The 17563-nt window shown below is 48.4% G+C and overlaps 1 protein-coding gene across 10 annotated transcripts in view; it reads left to right on the top strand.

Moving 5' to 3' along the window:
• SH2D4B (SH2 domain containing 4B) overlaps positions 1-17563 on the top strand; it is a 159308-nt gene that overhangs the window by 39843 nt on the left and 101902 nt on the right. For 4 of the 10 annotated variants that reach the window (XR_014253612.1, XR_014253615.1, XM_082425710.1 and 1 more), the window contains exons 5-6: positions 11615-11831; positions 15850-15974. The exons of 2 other annotated variants lie outside the window; for them this stretch is intronic. Coding sequence is in view for 5 of the 8 variants with exons in the window: in XM_082425710.1 (XP_082281836.1) it covers positions 11615-11831; positions 15850-15974 (342 nt within the window). In the remaining 3 variants the exon portion in view is untranslated. Of the gene's footprint in view, positions 1-11614; positions 11832-12774; positions 15823-15849; positions 15975-17563 lie in introns of those variants that run through there. 4 more of the 10 variants (XR_014253613.1, XM_082425714.1, XM_082425713.1 and 1 more) reach the window with 2 other exon arrangements.

The following is a 17563-nucleotide window of genomic DNA, read 5'->3' as shown; positions in this document are numbered from 1 at the left end:
CATTATGTGACCTTTTGTGTCTGACTTCTTTCATTTAGCATGTTTTCAAGGTCCATCCACATTGTAACATGGATCAGTCATTCATTCTTTTTTATGACTGAATAAAATTCTAATGTGTGCATATACCACATTTCTGTTTATCCGTTTATCAGTTGATGGACATTTGGGTTGTTTCCACTCTTTGGCTATTATAAATGATGTTCCTCTAAGTATTTGAGTATGTTTTTGTGTGAACATATATGTTCATTTCTCTTGGATATATATCCAGGAGTGGAATTTCTGGGTCATATGATAACTCTATGTTTAACATTTTGAGAAACTGCCATACTGTTTTCCAAAGTGACTGTACCATTTTACATTTCTACAAGCAATGTGTGAGGGCTCCAATTTCTTCATATCCTCGTCAGCACTTGTTTTTCGTGGTGTTTTGCTTTATAGCCATCCTAATGGGTATGAAGGGCTACCTCATCGTGATTTTGATTTGCATCTACCTAACGACTGCCACAAAAATACTGAGGATCCTAAGAAACTATTATGAACAATTATATTCCAACAAATTAGATAACCTAGAAGAAATGAATAACTTTCTAGAAACATACAACTTACCAAGACCGAATCACGAAGAAATAGAAAATCTGAACCGTCCAGTTACTAATAAGAATATTGAATCATAAAGTTATATATGGATATTCAACCTCACAGGGGTCGGTGCCGCTGACCCCGCATTATTCATGGGTCAGCTGTATTTCTTTTGACATTATAGAGGTAAGCTTTTTTGTAAAGTCTCTTTGCTTCTACTGAGAGTTTTGAGGAAAACTGGAAGGAAAAATTAATATCAGTCCCCAAATAGAAGATACCATGCCTGTTCAAAAGCAGGTTTTTCTATAGAGCAGGAACCAGGAGATAACTGTGGGTGGCAGCCTTGGTGTAGAGGTGTCCTGTCTTCATGAATGTAATTACTTGCCAGGTTTAGGTGCTGCAAGGCATCGATCGGCTCCCTGTTTTGGTATGAACTCATGGCAAACTGTAGTGTTTGGGAGGTCAGGGGCCTGCCGATCTCTCAAAGGATGACCGTGATGTCTACTATTGGAAAGGTCAAGCCACATTTTGATTTTGATCTTGAATGTCCAGTCTCATGGGTTGGATTTTGGCCGATTGAAATTAGGCATATACGGTCTTGGTTTTTGCATGGGAATCATTGTAATGCTTATAAATGAAAATGAAATCATTCAACCATCTTAAGTCAAACAAAAATAATAATAATAAAAGAAACATACTGGCCTTGGAAAAAAACAAAAAAAGAATATTGAATCAGTCATAAAAAAATCTGCCAACAAAGAGAAGTCCAGGAGCAGATGGCTTCACTGATGAATTCTACTGAACATTTAAAAAGGAATTAATACAAATCTTTCTGGAAATATTCCAAAAAATTGAAGAGGAGGGAACACTTCCAAACTCACTTTAGGAGGCCAGCATCATCTCATACCAAAGCCAGATGGAGACAATACAAGCAAAGAAAATTACAAGCCAGTACCCTTGATAAACATAGCTGCAAGAATCCTGTAATATTTTGCTACAAAATATTTGTACATTTGGAAAGGCCCCATGGAGGAAATGGCATTTGGTTTGGGAAAAGTGGGGAGGTAAATAAGGCGGGCAAGGGCATCGCAGACGAGGGAACAGTACTGAGCAAAAGCAAGGTCGTTATGTGCATAGAACACGGCACATGCTTTGATGTGGTTGCAGCCTGGGGTTCATGGTGGGTAATGATGGAAATAAGGCTAGAAAGATAAGATGGGCAAGAGCTAACGAAGAATTCATTTGTTTAAATTTGGAATGGATGAAGAGATGGGTGAAAAAAGAAGGCAGGACAAAATTTATACTGAAAAAAATAGTGAAGGATCACAGAGTGAAGTCACACGAGGCTACTGTGGTCTGGGGAAGGAGCACCGGGCTGGGAGCCCTGTCCTAGCTCTGCCGCTTCCTAGTGTGTGACCTCGAGCAAGTTCTCTCTCTGCGCCGTTTCTCAGTTTCTTCATTTGTAAGATGAGGGTAATCACGGAGAGCTGAGGGTGAAATGAGAGGGAGGAAGCACAGGTGCTCTGTAAGCTGTGAAGGGCTGTCACTCACGAAGTGTCCCTCTTTTTGGTAGCTACACAATGAGATGGAAAGTTATGGGCTGGGCTGGCGTTTCATTGGTGATGGAGGATGGAAATCATTTGGCCCCAGTGCTGCCTGATTGCTAATTAATGTACTGTGTGGGAACCGAAAATGGAAAAAGCTACCCTGAACAGAGAAGAGATGTGATCATTCAGGCCCATGATTTTGGTTCCTCATTTTATGCTTTCTTAAAGAATGATGAGCTAAACTCTGGAGGCTGTCATTCAAATCCAGCAAAGCCATTCTGCACTCAATTAACTTAATATGAAAGATATAGTGGGCCATTAATCTACCGGGAGCAGCAGTTTTTGATAAAACACCTAAATTAAATTCTCCAAGTTAAAAAAAAAGGGAATTGTTCCCTTTAATATCACTTGAATACAGAGTTAGTTATTCAGTTCAAACAGCAGAGCAGGCTCTGGCTTCTGAGAAGCTCTGAATATATCAGGCAGAAATTCACTTAATAATTTCTCAACTGTGAATTTGGAAGAGTGTGAGTTAGGTAACCTTTAGTCACCCTGAGATTTAGAGACGAGCCGGCCTGACTTGGTTAACGGTATCATTTACAAAAATTGGATCTGTGTGACTGTTCACTCCTCCCCTCCCTCTTTGAGCTGTGTGATCCCGGTTGTGGCCCCCCCCCCCCATAACTAGCTCTCTAGTGTCGCACGCCTTGTGGGGTTTCGGTCAGAGCTGAGAAAATATGTGCTCGGGCCCAGTGGGGAGTCCAGTTATGCTGGTTCTGTTCTCTTCGCTCCTAAAAGGGCACGTGCTCTGGAGTCTGGGTTTAAAGTCAGTGATTCTAAAATGCTGTGCGCTTGACACAGGCAGAGCTTGAAGGGGCCTGTGGAGATGGGGTGTGGGTCTGCCGATGGGGTGGGCAAAGAAGAGTTTTGGGCTTGAAGGAAAGCTGAAGGATAGCACGGAAGGATTTTTTTTCTCTCTGCTGATGGGGTGGGAAATTGTGTAGTTGCTCCTTGGACATAAGTTTGAACTGATCCCCAAACTCCAGGTGCCGTATATTTTTGGCTTTACAGCTCAGAATGATGCCAGCGTGAGTCCCCACATGCGTGATTCATGTCCTGCTTAGGGTTCTCTCCCCTCTTGAATTACTCAGGAATCCCTGGGCGCTTTATTTTGTCCCCAAAGTGAAGTCTTTCTGAGCTTCACGCTGGCATGGGGAGCACTCTGGTCTTAAGGAACCCCTGAAGTTCCTCCTGGTGGCCACAGGGGGTCACTGTTGGCAGCAATCAGGATTGCAAGCAGAACAAGGAGGGTTGGCAGGTGACCTCAGAAGCCTCGGGGTCCAGGTAGAGAGAGCCCCTTCCTTTGGCCTTGTTTAGCTGTTGGTGAGCCTCACTGGGTTTCCCCGAGGCTCATCAGAGCTCACTGTCTTGGCACCAAACCCGTCCTCTCCCCAGGTGACGGCTGCTCCAGCAGGTTGAGTCACCAGAGGCCTGTATGTATATCCTTCAGCATCCGGACCACCTGTTTCCCTTCTGCCAGGGGTCAGGAAACGTACCCTTCTCACAGAGTTTCATTTTTCCCATTTCCCTGACAAGAGCGCCTGACTCCACCCAGCCCCCGTTCTTACACCATTTCCCCACCTTCACCCCTTTGTGCCTTAACAGGGCTGGACCCATCCTAAAGGTGGTATTCCAGTCCCCTTCTCTCACAGTCAACATAATCATAACAACAACAATAGATAATATTTAATGAGCCTCCTCCATTTGCCTGGAACTGTCCAAGCCCCATCTATGTACAATCTCACTGATGTCTCAAAGTAACCCTACGAGGCCCTCATTTTACAGATGAGGAAATAAAGTGTAGGTATAGTAATTCAAGTTGTCCAAGGTTCCCATGCATCAGAAAACGGAGCAGAATTTAAACACATCTACACACATACACAATTTAAATCTTTATTGGTGCCTTTTCCTGTATATAGGATTATTCACTAATTTTCAGAGACATTATGCTGTTTACCCAAGGGGTTACTACAAATTGATGTTGCTTTGAAGCATTTGGTTTCTTGGCAGGCTGTAACTGGCTCATCCGAATTCTATTCAGCGCTAAGTCTTTTCTATCTGGGCAGAGGTAGGGAGAACCATGGGCAAGTGCTCTAGAGACGGGTCTCATGAAGAGCAACAGTTAATGATCTTCCAGAACCTTGTGGCCCCTGGACCTTCCCCCCTGAATCCCACAGGCACCTCTCCCTCCACACATCCAACACTCCATCCTCCTCTTTCCCCACCTGCTTCATCACCTGACTGTCAGAGGCAGAAACTTGGCTGTCATTCTGGTCTCTCTTTTTTGCTCACTACCAATCCCCAAACCACCAAGTTGTAAAGATTTGACCTCCTCAATATTCTTTGAATTTACTCCCCTCCTTCCCATTGTCCTGACATTAACCCCCATTGCTCTTTGCCTAGGTTTCTGGTTTCCAAGCCTGTATTCTTGTTCCTGTCAGATTCATTTCCAACACCATAGCCAAGTCAGTCTTTGAAAAGTGCAAACGGGCATCCTGCTCTCCTGCTTAAAGCCTTTCAGTGGCGTCCATCACCCTTTGGTAAAGCACTAAAATTCATTAGCCGGTATTTATTGGTCTCCTAAATGGCCTTTTCTGTTTCCGCATCTTCACCTCTTGTCCCCTCCCCACAGGAGCTTCCCCCAGCCATTCTAAGAGGGATGCTCCAACTCCCTCTTGCCTCTGGGCCTCTGTCCCTGAGCTTTCTCTGCCTAGAATTGCCTCTCCTTGGCCTCTCTTTGTTGAATCCTGTGTGTCCACCAGGCATCAGCTTAGATGTCCTTCTCCAGAGGATTTCTCTGCCCGGATGAAGTGCCCCCTCTCCGGGGCCCCGCGGCACCCTGTGCACACCCCACACAGCTCCATTCACCATTTGCTGGCGTGTTTCCTCTCCCAGGCAGTAAGCTCTCCAAGGGTGTGGATTGTGTCTTGCTGGTTGCTCTATCCACATCCCCTAGCAGGAGCCAGGCAGCCAGCTGACACGGTGACCTTGTGAAAATTAGAAAAAGGCGCCGATTCTATAAGACGCTACGCTGCCATCTACCAGGAAATTGTTACAACATCTGTACATATCAATGATGGTCATGGGCGACTGCGCCCCCTGGAGTTGTGCAATGCACAGCTCGGGCCTGCACAGCACAGAGCTGGCACAGGGAGGCACTATACACACGTGCTGAATAAATGTGTTTTTAGTGCCCGAATGTGTTATTTAAAGTGTTAAGAACCCTGCCTCTTGCAATGTCTGGCCTGGCCATATTTCTGGAGCTCTGTAACTGCTCCCAGAGATGCTGCCAAGAGGAAACCCAAGTCCTGCTGTTTCTCTTCAGCACTGGAGAACTGAGCGGGAGGCTAGGGCACAGGCAGGGTCGTGATTCCAGAGCAGCCTGGCAGTTTTGGCAGCCCTTGGACGAAGGGGGGGATGGTCTCTATTTTCCATGGAGGGAACACTAAGACCCAGAGAGATGAAAACTTGTCCTGGGCTAGACAGAGAGTTAGGAGCAAAGCCAAGCAGAATGCTCAGCTGTCTCCCCACCCCCGAGCCTGGGACAGCTGAAACTCCCAGCTCTGGCATGGGTGTGGCCGGACTCCCCAGACTGCGGGATGTGGTTTCTTTTGAGCAGGAGGGCTGCAGGCTAGGCAGTCCTGGAGGGTGGTGTCTTAGCTCCGGGAGGTGGTCCCACGCTGGGCAGATGTGGGTGCATCCTCGTGCTAGGAGAGCAGAGATGGAAGGGATCTTTCCCCTTGATCTGCAGGTGAGAGAACGGAGGGATGGCAGCAGGGACACAGCTGGGGACATTTCTGGCTAACGGTGACACCCTGCTGTGCTCTGGCCTCTTCCTTCTCAGCTCGCTGCTCCCCAAGCCAGAATGTCCTTTTTTTTTTTTTTTTTTTCATTTTAATTGTGGTAGGGGACTTCCCTGGTGGTCCAGTGGTTAAGATTCTGTGCTCCCAATGCAGGGGCACAGGTTCGATCCCTGGTCAGGGAACTAAGATCCCGCATCCTGTATGGCACGGCCCTCCCCCCTCAAAAAGGTTAAAAAAACCAAATGTGGTAAAGTATACAACTTAAAATTGACCATTTTAACCATTTTTAGGTGTGTAGTTCAGTGGCATTGAGTACATTCATAGTGTTGTGCTACCATTACCACCACCCACCTCCAACACTGGTTATCTTCCCACACTGAAACTCTGTCCCCATTAAACTATAACTCATTTCACCCTTCCTGTAGCCCCTGGCAGCCGCCACTTTCTACTCTGTGAATTTAACTACTCTAAGTGCAGTAAGTGGAATATAAGTGAAATCATACAATGTTTGTCCTTTTGTGGCTGGCTTAGTCGCTTAGCATAATGTCTTTAAGATTCATCCATGTTGTAGCATGTGTCAGAACTTCCTCCCTTTTTGAAGGCTGGATGCTGTTACTTGTACGTGTAAACTATATTTTCTTTATTTATCCATCGATGGACATTTGGGTTATTTCCACCTTTTGGCTGTTGTTAATCATGCTGTTATGAACATGGCTGTACAAATATTTGTTTGAATTCCTGCTTTCAGTTCTTTTGGGTATATATCCAGAATTGGCATTGCTGGATCATACGGTAATTGTATGTTTAATTTTTTATGGAATTGCTGTACTATTTTCCACAGCAGCTGCACCATTTCACATTCCCACCAACGATGCCTAAGGGTTCCAATTTCTCCATGTCCTTGCCAATACTTGTTACTTTCACCTTTTTTTTTTTAATTTAAAAAATTTAAAAAATAATAGCTATCCACATAGGTGTGAAGAGGAATCTCATTGTGGTTGGTCCATTTTTTCAGTCTCTAAATTCATCTTTTCTTCTGGTCCTCAGTGTTTTCACGCTGCTCAGCTGTCTTTATGTATTTCTGAGAGATGAGGTTCATTCTCCCTCTTAACAGATGGAGAAAGGAGACCCTGGAACCTACCTTAGAAGTGGGAATGGCCCTGGCCCCGCTTTGTTCTGCGTGCAATGCAGGCCTTGGGAACTTGGGCCGTGGGAGGAAGCGGGTGACTCGGTTGGGGCCCTCGTCTCTGCAGTGTGTCCTCCGGGGACAAAGACTGTCCGATACGTGCCACTTCAGGGCACAAGATGCTTATGGTTGTTTTCAATGGGATAGAAGAAAAAACTTCGAATTCTGGCCGAGGGTTTCCATGGCAGAGTCATATGATACAGTTCGAATCTATCCCGGATTCAGAGAAGGAACAGAAGCAACCTTTTAAGATTTCAAAGCTTAATTTAGGGTAAGCTGGGAGTACCTGGCAGTCCAGTGGTTAGGACTGGGCACTTTCACTGCCGTGGCCCCGGGTTCAATCCCTGGTCAGGGAACTAAGATCCCGCACTGCTTGTAAACAGACCCAGATTCCATGTGACCGAGCATCAAGGGTGCCCGCTCCTGGACTGGCCAAGAATTGTTTATGGCTACATTTTGAACATGGTAATGCCAGGGCTAATGAAAATAAAAGTTTTAGCTAACACTTACCATGGTGCTTAAAATGTACCTGACACAGGTCTAAGTGGTTTATATTATTAGCTCTCTTAACAACTTCATAACAACTTTATGAGGTAGGGACTCTTATTACGTCCATTTTACTTTTGAGGAAATGGAGGCCCAGGGTGATTAAGTAACTTGTCCAGTGTCACACAGCTGGTAAATGAAGTTGAGATCTGAACCCAGGCAGCTAGTTTCCAGAATCAGGCTTTGGGAAATCTGAACAAAGGATCAAGGTCAGAGGCCTGATTTAGTAAGACATTGCTTTGAAAAAAGTACTTCATAGTTTATAGAATTTTATGTTTCATTTAATCTTCATAATAACTCAGTGTGGCAGACATTCATGTCATTCTCATTTTGACAGAGGTATAAAGTGAGGCCTAGAGGCATTCAGGGACTCTCTTAAGAAAGCTGGCATGGAGTGTGGATGAGGATGGGAGAAAAGGGAACCCTGTGCACTGTTGGTGGGAATGTCAAATGGTGCAGCCACTGTGGCAAACAGTATGGAAGTTCCTCAAAAAATTAAAAATAAAGCTACCGTATAACCCAGCAATCCCCCTTCTGGGTATATTTCCAAAGGAAATGAAATCAGGCTATTAAAGAGATATCTGTACTCCCATGTTTATTGCAACATTATTCACAATAGCCAAGCTATAGAAACAACATGAACATCTGTCAACGGATGATTGGATAAAGACCATGGGAATGAAGGAAATCCTGCCATTTGCAACAACAAACATGGACCTTCAGGGCATTATGCTAACTGAAAAAAGTCAGACAGAGAAAAATACTACACGATATCACTTATATGTGAAATCTAAAAAAGCCGAACTTGCAGAAACAGAGTAGAATGGTGGTTACCAGGGGCCAGGGGGCGGGGGGGCGGGTGTTGAAGGGGGAGGTGGGGAGGAGTTAGGGAGATGTTGGTCAAAGGGTACAAACTTGCAGTTAGAAGATGAATAAATTCTGGGGATCTAATGCACAGCCTAGGGATTACAGTCAACAGTAATATGTTATATGCTTCAAAGTTGCCGAGACTAGATCTTAAATGTTCTCACCACACAAAATTAACTATGGGACCTGACGGAAGTGTTAGCTAATGCTATGGTGGTAATCATTTTGTAATATATTAAGTGTATCACATCAGCACATAGTACACCTTAAGCTTACATATGTCAGTTATGTCTCAAAAAAAGAACACGAGAAAAGAAAAAGACCCAAGAGAGCCCTCTCGGAGCTGCCGTTAACCCTGTCTGACTCCACATCAGTCCCTTTTCCATAGTCGGGGCTGGGCGGCAGGGCTGGCTTCCTGGTGCAGCCTCAGCTGCATCCTCACCTCCGAGTGCCCTCCAGGCCGCTGCCTGGGCATCACAGCTGGTCTGAGTCGGTGGACACAGCTGCACAGAGGAGAGTTCGCAGGATGGTGGGGAGCTTGGTGGCGCCCGAACGCAGAGCGTGGGCAGGAGCTCAGAGGCCCACTGGGCTGGGAAAGAAAGTGGGGCGGGCAGGATGCTCCTTAAGGGCCAAGGGGTTTGCCCTTTGTCCTGTGTGCATTGGGAGCCACTGAAGGCTTCCGAGGAAGACAATGGCAAAGCTAGAACTGGGTTTTAGGAGGCTGGGCTTAGTCCCTCTGTGACCCACAGCTTGTGCACTCTCCTAGCCAAGTTCCAAAAATCTGTCTTCCTAGTTTGCATGTGACTTCCTTCTGTCACTGAGTGTGACTGTCTCTCAGGGGCTGTCAACACTCAAAGGTCACTGGCCCTTATAGGGCACAAGCTTCTGTGTTTGGTTTGTAGTCTAGTGACCGCAAAGCCTGTGCTGGGGAACCTGGCCTTGTTTGAGCCTCGTGGTAGCAGGCACTATGGTGTTCTTAGTACCTGGAGTGGAAATATAGGTTTTTTTCCCCCCTGGGGTGGATTCCTCCCTCTTCTTTTTCTGGAAAAACTCCTATTGACCTTTCCAGACCCAGTGGGATGCTCCATTTCCTGTGGTGGCCCCTGGCTTCCTCACAGAATGTGAGTGCCACTGCCCCTAAACTCTGACAGTACTTGATCAGTCCCTGTTCTCCTTGCGCTAGAGATATTTATTTGTCTTCTTTTCCCAGCTAGGCTCTGAGTGCCTTGAGGGAAGACGTCTGGTCTTTGCTGCCTCTATATCCAGCTCAGGGCCTGGCAGAGTTAAGTACTTAATTGGGCACAGCCATCCAAGCATATTATCACCTGCTGACTGAATACATATGTATTCATATGCATATGAATGCATCCGTGAATAGACCAAAGAAAATTCCCCTCCTGCCCTGGAGCTCTCAGCTTATTAGATCCTCTGCATGTGACTTCCACATCCATAAATACCTTCTGAGGGACAGACTTCCTGCTGCCTTCCTCAGATCTGGGGGATGTTATGTTTTGAGAGTGGACTTTGACAACTTGAGAAGGAGAAGCGCTTTCTTTCCGCATGAGGGCCATGTGCCTTGTATCCTCCAAATGCTAACAGAATACAGTTCCCTGACTGGTAGGTTGTAGGTGCTTGCTACACAGGTATTGGATGGAGATTGGAGTAGAATTAGACTATGGGTAAGATTTTACTCCCGGGGTGGGGGGGAGGGTGACCTGCTTGGGCCAGGGCAATCCCCGGTCTTGCACAACGAGAAGAACACGGCCAGCTCCACGACTTCTCTACAAAAGGACTGGATTTTAGAGGCAGACAGGGGCCTGACACGATGCAATCAGACTGCAAAATAATTGGTTTTAATCCTAGACCGTGCCTGCAACAGGTTTTGTTCCCTCTCTTGGCACTTTCCCAGCCCCAGGACTCCCTTTTGAGTTTTAGAAGCAGCAACTTGCAGATGCCCACCCCGCCTTGGGGAACATGAAAAGACAGAGGCTAGAGAGAGGGGCCTCGTGGCATTCTGGGACCTGCGGCGTGACAGAGCTGTCCAAGGATCCTCTCCCTTCCCTCCAACGCACTCACCCACCAGCTGTCAAGGCCACAGGACACCAAGGAGAAAGGGCACCGTAACTGGGACTCCAGAGTTTCCAACAACTCATCCTGTGGTAGCAGACAGGGTGGTTCCTGGCCAGGCTTGGCCACTGACCCAGCTGGGCAAGTCGGCGTCCTTCCTTGGAAAGCAGTTTCCACATGAGTAACATGAGGAGGTTGGATGGGATGGTCTTAAATGCTCTTGTGGCTTTTTGTAGGAAAGAGCAGGGGCTCTGGTGTCAGATACACCTGATTTTAAAATGGAAGGAAGCTTGAGAAGTGGGGTAGAGTGGTGTAGAGAGCTGCATGGGTTTCAGAGCCAGACACACCTGGGTTCCGACCCTGGCTCTGCCCCTTATTAGCTATTTAACTTCGGACAAGTTGCTTAACCTCCCGGAGGCTGGGTTTCTGTGCAAACGTAGTGATGTGCCCTCCTCCCTTGGTGGCTGGAGGAAGTGTCTATAATGCGATATTGCAGGGAGGGCCCGGAGCTCAGGGCTTGGCACAGAGAAAGCTGTAATCAGCATGGGTGGTGGCAGTGGTATTTGAGATGCTAACCCCTTCGACAGGTGTCCTTGGGGCGGGGCACGGGGTTTGAGAAGCTGCTCTGAGCAGGGCACTCCAGGAAGAACTACACATGGAGATGTAAATTGCCACCCAAAAGTTGCTTGCTCGTTCTGGAACAGGGCCACAGGAACAGCTGGACCACCCCAAACCGTCATGAGTGTCTTTATCCCCGCAGGGACAGGCTAACCCAGGGCTGCTGGCTCAGCTCGGGCCTGCCATTGCCGGGTGCCAAGCCTCCACGCAGCGCACGTGGGTGCATCCGGATGAATCCTGGGACTCCGGGTGAGTCCCAGGGCTCCTGGCCATGTACTGGCTTGCTCAGTGCATGGCCTGCGCTGCGGGTCTGGGTGAACACGCTCTCTATTCCTTTCCAGTGCGTCGGTCCAAGGCGGCTGACGAGGAGAGGAGGCGCCGAGCCCAGCGCGCCCGGGACGAGTACCGGCGCCACTCCCTCCGCGCCATCCAGAAGGGCACGGTCGCTGGCCTCAGCTCCAGGTTCCGAGAGCTCGGCCAGAGCCACGAGCAGGAGGCGAGACTCTGCCACCACCTCCTGGGCCCGGGGCCGCCTTCACCCCTGGCCGTGCCTGGCAGGTGGGTCGCGGACCTCGCATCCCGCATCCGCATCCGCGGTGTGTCTGGGGGGAGGGCCTCGGCTGGGGCGTAGGGCACCAGGGATCCAGTCCGGCTCTGCCTCCGACTTGCTGTGAAATTTGGGGCTAGTCATCTCCCCTCTGTTGGCCTCAGTGCCCTAGTCTGTGTAATGGGGCAGGAGCGGGGGAGAGGAGTCGGGGTTGGAGATTTCTACCAACTCTGGAGCTCTGGGAGGCTTCACCTCTTTGGGGTCTAGGATTCCTTTGAGAATCTAAAGAAAGCCGTGTACCCTCTTCTCTGCGAAATGCACATATGTAAATACCCCAAAATGTTTGCATATAATTTCCAGCTCTTAAAGATCCGTAGACCCCAGGTTAAGAACTTGTAATATAAGACCTCAAATGGGTTAAATGTGGCCCAGCAGCCTGGAACCAGAACTGGCTGCTGCTTTTTGTAACCACAGGCAATGCTGGTGCATCCCGGGTTCTGATAGCCGGTTGCAGATGAACGCAGTTGAGTGCAGGAGGGTCCTTACACGCTGGGCTGATGAGTGGTTTGGCAAGGGCACTCAGGTGACTGACTGCCCATGATTGCTGGGACCGAGGATCAGGAGGTTGCCTGGAGCCTCTCCACCTGCCGCCTGTGCTCACCTCAGGCCAGCCCTAAGGCTGGTTCCCCTCCTCATTATTGCTGATTGTCTGCTGCCCCAGTGAGGGCTCAGAGGCTGCTCCCTGAAGCACAATAAACCTGCGGAAGAGTCCATTCAGCCCCAGATGATAGAGGGTTGTCTGGGTTTTGCTTTAATTGGGATTTAGGATTATTCATAAAACCCCCTCTCTCTCTTTCCCTGCAGCCCAGGGAGAACTGACCACATCTGCGTTTCTTCCTTCCTTCCCTCCCTTCCTTCCCTCCTTCCTTGTCATTTATATGATTCACAAACCAGAAAGTTTAAAAAGATACATGGAGAAAAGGCTGACTCCCATCCTTGCCATCCATCTACTCAGTTCCCTCTTCCCTGCACAGGGAACCACTGTTCTTAGTTTGTGTGTCCTCCCAGTTCCTTTTCGCAACTGCCAAGGTGAAAAGTTGTATCTCCCTCTTTTTTTTGCATAAAAGTTTGCCTATCATACACATGGTTCTGCATCTTGATTTTTTTTCCATTTAACTATAAATTTTGGAGGTCTTTGCATATCGATTCTTACCTGATGATTTTTATTTAGTTTTCTTTTTACAGCTGCATAGTATTCCACTGCATGGCTGTGCTCTAATTTATTTTTTGAAACCTGTATTAATGGACACTGGTGTTGTTTGAAATCTTTGGTTATTACCAATAGTGCCCTTAATGAGTAACCTTGTAGACATTAATTTTATACACATGCTACTATTATCCACAAGAGAGATTCCCAAAAGTGGGACCACTGGGTTAAGGGCTACGTGCACTTATAGTATTGATAGTTACCATCAACTTGCCCTCCACAGGAGTGGTACCAATGAATACTCTCATCCTTTAGCCTTGCCAACAGTATGTTGTCAGACTGTTGTTTTGTGTGAGAAATAATATCTCAGTGAAAATTTAAATTTTCATTTCTATTTATGTGTGAGATGAAGTATTTTATATATGTTTAAGGGCCTTTGGTATTTCTCTATCTGTCTGTTCACTTCCCTTCCTGCCTCTTCATTGTGTTATTGGTCCTTTCGCCATCTGTTTCTAGGAACTCCTTAAATATTAGGGAAAATATTAGGGATGCTTTTCTTTGTGATAAACATTTTTTCCCCTCAATTTGTCATTTGTCTTTTGACTTTTATGATGATGTTTTCTGTCATGCAGGAGTTCTTGATTTTTATGAGGTCAGATTTTCTTTTATGTTTCCTGGATTTGGAGACATAGTTAGAAAAGCCTTCTTCCTCTTGTGCTTTTTTTTTTTTTTAAAGGAGACATATAATTTGTCCTTCAGGCCCAGAAGACAGAGCTGCATGAACTGTGTTGCAGTCTGGCTCCAGGCTCGCCGTGTGTGGCTGTCAGTAGAGGAGAAGTGACACCCACAGTGTGCCGCCTTGGGTGGAGCAGGGGGACCAGGGACCATGCAGATGCAGCGGCAGACCCAGGCACCAGAAGCCACGCACCAGCCTCCCTCCTGCGGCTGCCCCATGGAACAGGTCCCCGTGGCCTCACTGCTCTCAGCACTGTGGTGCTGGCACCGGCGGCCGGCCCATGCTCGCCCGGTTATGCTGGGGGCAGACACATTGTTGATGGGAGAGAGTTCCAGGTGCAGGCGTGAGGCTTCTGACCAGGTCGCCTCTTGGAGCACTTGGTCCTAGCATTGATATTCTGGGGAATCAGATTCTCTGCTTAGAAACAGAGGGACAAGAGTGAACGAATTTTCCTTGCTGTTATTTATAACCTCCTCTTGCCTTCTAAGGAGGATGAGTCCTAGAAACCAGAGGATATTTTTTTCCCCCTGAGCACAGTTGTTTATCGGGGAATGCAAGTGTGAAGGAGGAGGCTGGGGCAGGGCTGCAGTGTGCTGCTTCATAAAGAGGCAGAGCACCTGAGGTTCCTGAGAAGAGGGAAACCCTCAAGGGCGGATACAGAGGAGCAAAGCTGGCTGGTGGGGGGTTAAAAAAAACCTGCAGAGGTGGCAGTGGGAAGCAAGGGGTTTGGAGCACCGGCTCCACTGATGATGGCTTTAAGCTGTTCAATGGAACCTCACCCTCTGTCTTTCTTATTGCATCTTTTCTAAAATCCACATTGTTCACTACTGTGTGTGTGTATGTGGATTCATGTTAGGGCAAGTAAAAATAGGAGCTCATTCTGGGGTTTGCCAGGAAGTGCTGGGCTCAGCATCAAAGTGTTTGTTGGTGCAGGGGAAATGCAAAGACGTCGTGACTTCGTGCTGACGTTTATTTCATAAGCGACGATGACAGTGGTGGTGAATTCTAAATGCCAGTGCTATTAGGTGGACAGACAGCGATGACAGTGTGAGAATTTGCTAGGCTGCTGTCACTCAGGTGGAAGGGTGAAAAAGCTGTGGTTGTTCAAGCTGGGCCCAAAGTCTGCTGAAGCTCTATTTTCATCCCACGCAGCAGTGCCGTGTGATCTTGCTGCATATCACCTCAACACACAGTGGTGTGTGTTGTTATGGGGCATGTGCTGTCAAACCCTTACTGGGCTTCATGTTAGTGTGGCTCTAGTACAGCGGGGTCTCACTTGGCCCCGTCTCTGTATACGTTCAGAAGCCACAGTATAACAATTAAAATCTGGGCTTACTTATGAGAAAATGTCAAAAAGCATCTAATTTCTTACTCAGACCTTCTTCAAGTGCCCCCGTTCATCTCCCTCCCAGGATCTTCAATTCCACACGCGCTCCTCCAACAAAAGTCAGCCCGGGCAGCGACTCTTTCCTCCCCTCTCCCTTTCCTCTGTCCTCTTCCCTCTTACTTCTTGGTGGTGAAGCTCAGCCGTTTCCAGAGCAGATTGAGGCTCTTCACTGTCCTGGTTCTGCCTCATAAAACATGGAAGGCTAGCTGGCCAAGCCAGGTGTCCCCTTAGACGGCAGGGGTGGGTGAGACAGGGAGGGGCAAAACCAGAGTTCTCTTCAGCGCGGGTTTGGGGAGGGCGGAGGACACGCACATATTAATAATTTTGCTCCTATTACATTACGATCCTTCTTCATAGATGCTGATGTCTATGCCCTGGCCATTCTAGAGGGCAAATATGCCTTTTCTCTCCCTCAGACATCCCCTCCTATCCTATTTCGCACTTGCACCTGCGTGGCTTTTTTTCAAGCTAAGTGACAACAGTTTTCTTTTGGGAAAATCAATAACAGCTGGTACATTATAATCTGCAAAGCGCCTTCAAGTACCTGGACTCATTTAATCCTCTGCACAGGCGTGAGTGTGGGCGTCGGGATTGTTCACTCTCACAGCGGCCTTCCCCACTCCCTCCCCCTCCTTCCTTCCCCTCTCTCACCCTCCACTCTCTCCCTGACTCTCCCACACTCGGTCTCTGTCTCCGCAGGACCTGGGAGCGGCCCCTGTGTCCTGTCTCCAGAGAAGTTATCGTCCGCTGGTTTAAGGAGGAGCAGCTGCCTCGCCGAGCTGGCTTTGAGAGGAGCACCAAAGCCATCGCCCCCTGGTTCCACGGTAGGGTGGCTTTCCAGATCCCCGGGGCAGATCATTTCCACGTCTCAGCCTCCCTCTGGGGGTGGTGCGGGGTCCTGAAGGGCCGCCACAATCAGAGGAGTCAAGGACTTTAGACTCTGCTAATTCCACTCCGGCCCTGCAAAGACTGGCTGGTCTCCCAAGGCTAAGGCTCAGTGCTCCTGGCTCAACTGCTGGGAGTGGAGTAGAGAGAGGTCCCATGTCTGTCCTGTCTTTGCTCGTTGAGTGTGTTGAGCTCAAGGCACAAGCTTTGATTTCCCCAGGACGTGTGCTGAAACACCGAGTGACCTTTGTGGAGATGGTCAGGGACCAAGCACAACGTCTGTGAGCGGGAGTGCAGGGGACTGCAGGCCCCAGGGCTCTGGACGTGCACTGCCCTCTGCTGGGAAGGGAGAAACATGACCCTTGCCCACTGCCCTCACCGCCCAGCCTCCTTGGCCGTCCAGGGCTCCTCAGAGGCATCTTCTGTCTCTGCATGGGGCCTGGGAGGTGTGTGAGGCCCCTCAGGGCCTGACGAGTGAGGTTAACCTGCGCGCAATGAGAAAACCCAGCCACACGAGACGTGACGCTAGCCTTTCCAGTTAGCGGAGGGGTCAAAGGGGCCAGGACCCTGTGTCTTAGGCATCTCTGTATTCAGCCCTCACCTCTGCTTCTTACCTGCTCAGGGATCAGGTAGAGAAACGCATCCAAGACAAATGTACCCTCTTTCTCTGTTGCCACTGATGTTGAGTTCTTCACCTCAATAACATCCCCATTGTGTCAGTCAGATTGTGCTTAGTTATGCTACAGTGAGAAATGATCCCAAAGTCTCAGTGACGTCTGCCAGCCAAGACTCATTTCTTACCCATGTAACATGCCCAGTGGGAGTTGGTCGTGAACTTTAATCTGGGCCTCAGACAGAAGGAGTTGCCTCTACTGGAAATGCCAGTGACCTCATGACAGAGGGAAAAAGAGGGGCATGGCCAGCGACACACGGGCTCCCGGAGCTTCTGCCTGCAACTGACGTATGCCATTTTTGCTCACATTTCTCTGGCCAGAGCCAGCCTGGCATCTGTGGTATGGACAGTTTGGAATGATAATAGAACCTGTTAGGACCACCATCCACTTTCAGACCCCTTCCTTCTCCTGGGCCTCCACAAATCTAACAGAAGGATGGGGTGGCTCTTTATGGCTCAGGAAGTCGACAGTCGACGTTCATGTGTGGCCTAGCTGTGTGTCCCGGGGATTCCCTGCCTCTGACCTCTGTCTCTGTTATGTGTCCCCGTAGCCCCTGTGAGAGGTTCCATTTGCATCACTGCTTTCCTTTTCTTTTTTTTTTTTTTTTAATTATTTATTTATTTATTTATTTATTTATGGCTGTGTTGGGTCTTCGTTTCTGTGCGAGGGCTTTCTCGAGTTGTGGCAAGCGGGGGCCACTCTTCATCGCGGTGCGCGGGCCTCTCACTATCGCGGCCTCTCTTGTTGCGGAGCACAGGCTCCAGACGCCCAGGCTCAGTAGTTGTGGCTCACGGGCCCAGCTGCTCCACGGCATGTGGGATCCTCCCAGACCAGGGCTCGAACCCGTGTCCCCT

The sequence above is a fragment of the Balaenoptera physalus genome (genome assembly GCF_965194825.1).
Source record: "Balaenoptera physalus genome assembly, chromosome: 14".
In the NCBI taxonomy this organism is placed as follows: domain Eukaryota; kingdom Metazoa; phylum Chordata; class Mammalia; order Artiodactyla; family Balaenopteridae; genus Balaenoptera; species Balaenoptera physalus.
This window is presented reverse-complemented; position numbering and strand designations above follow the sequence as displayed.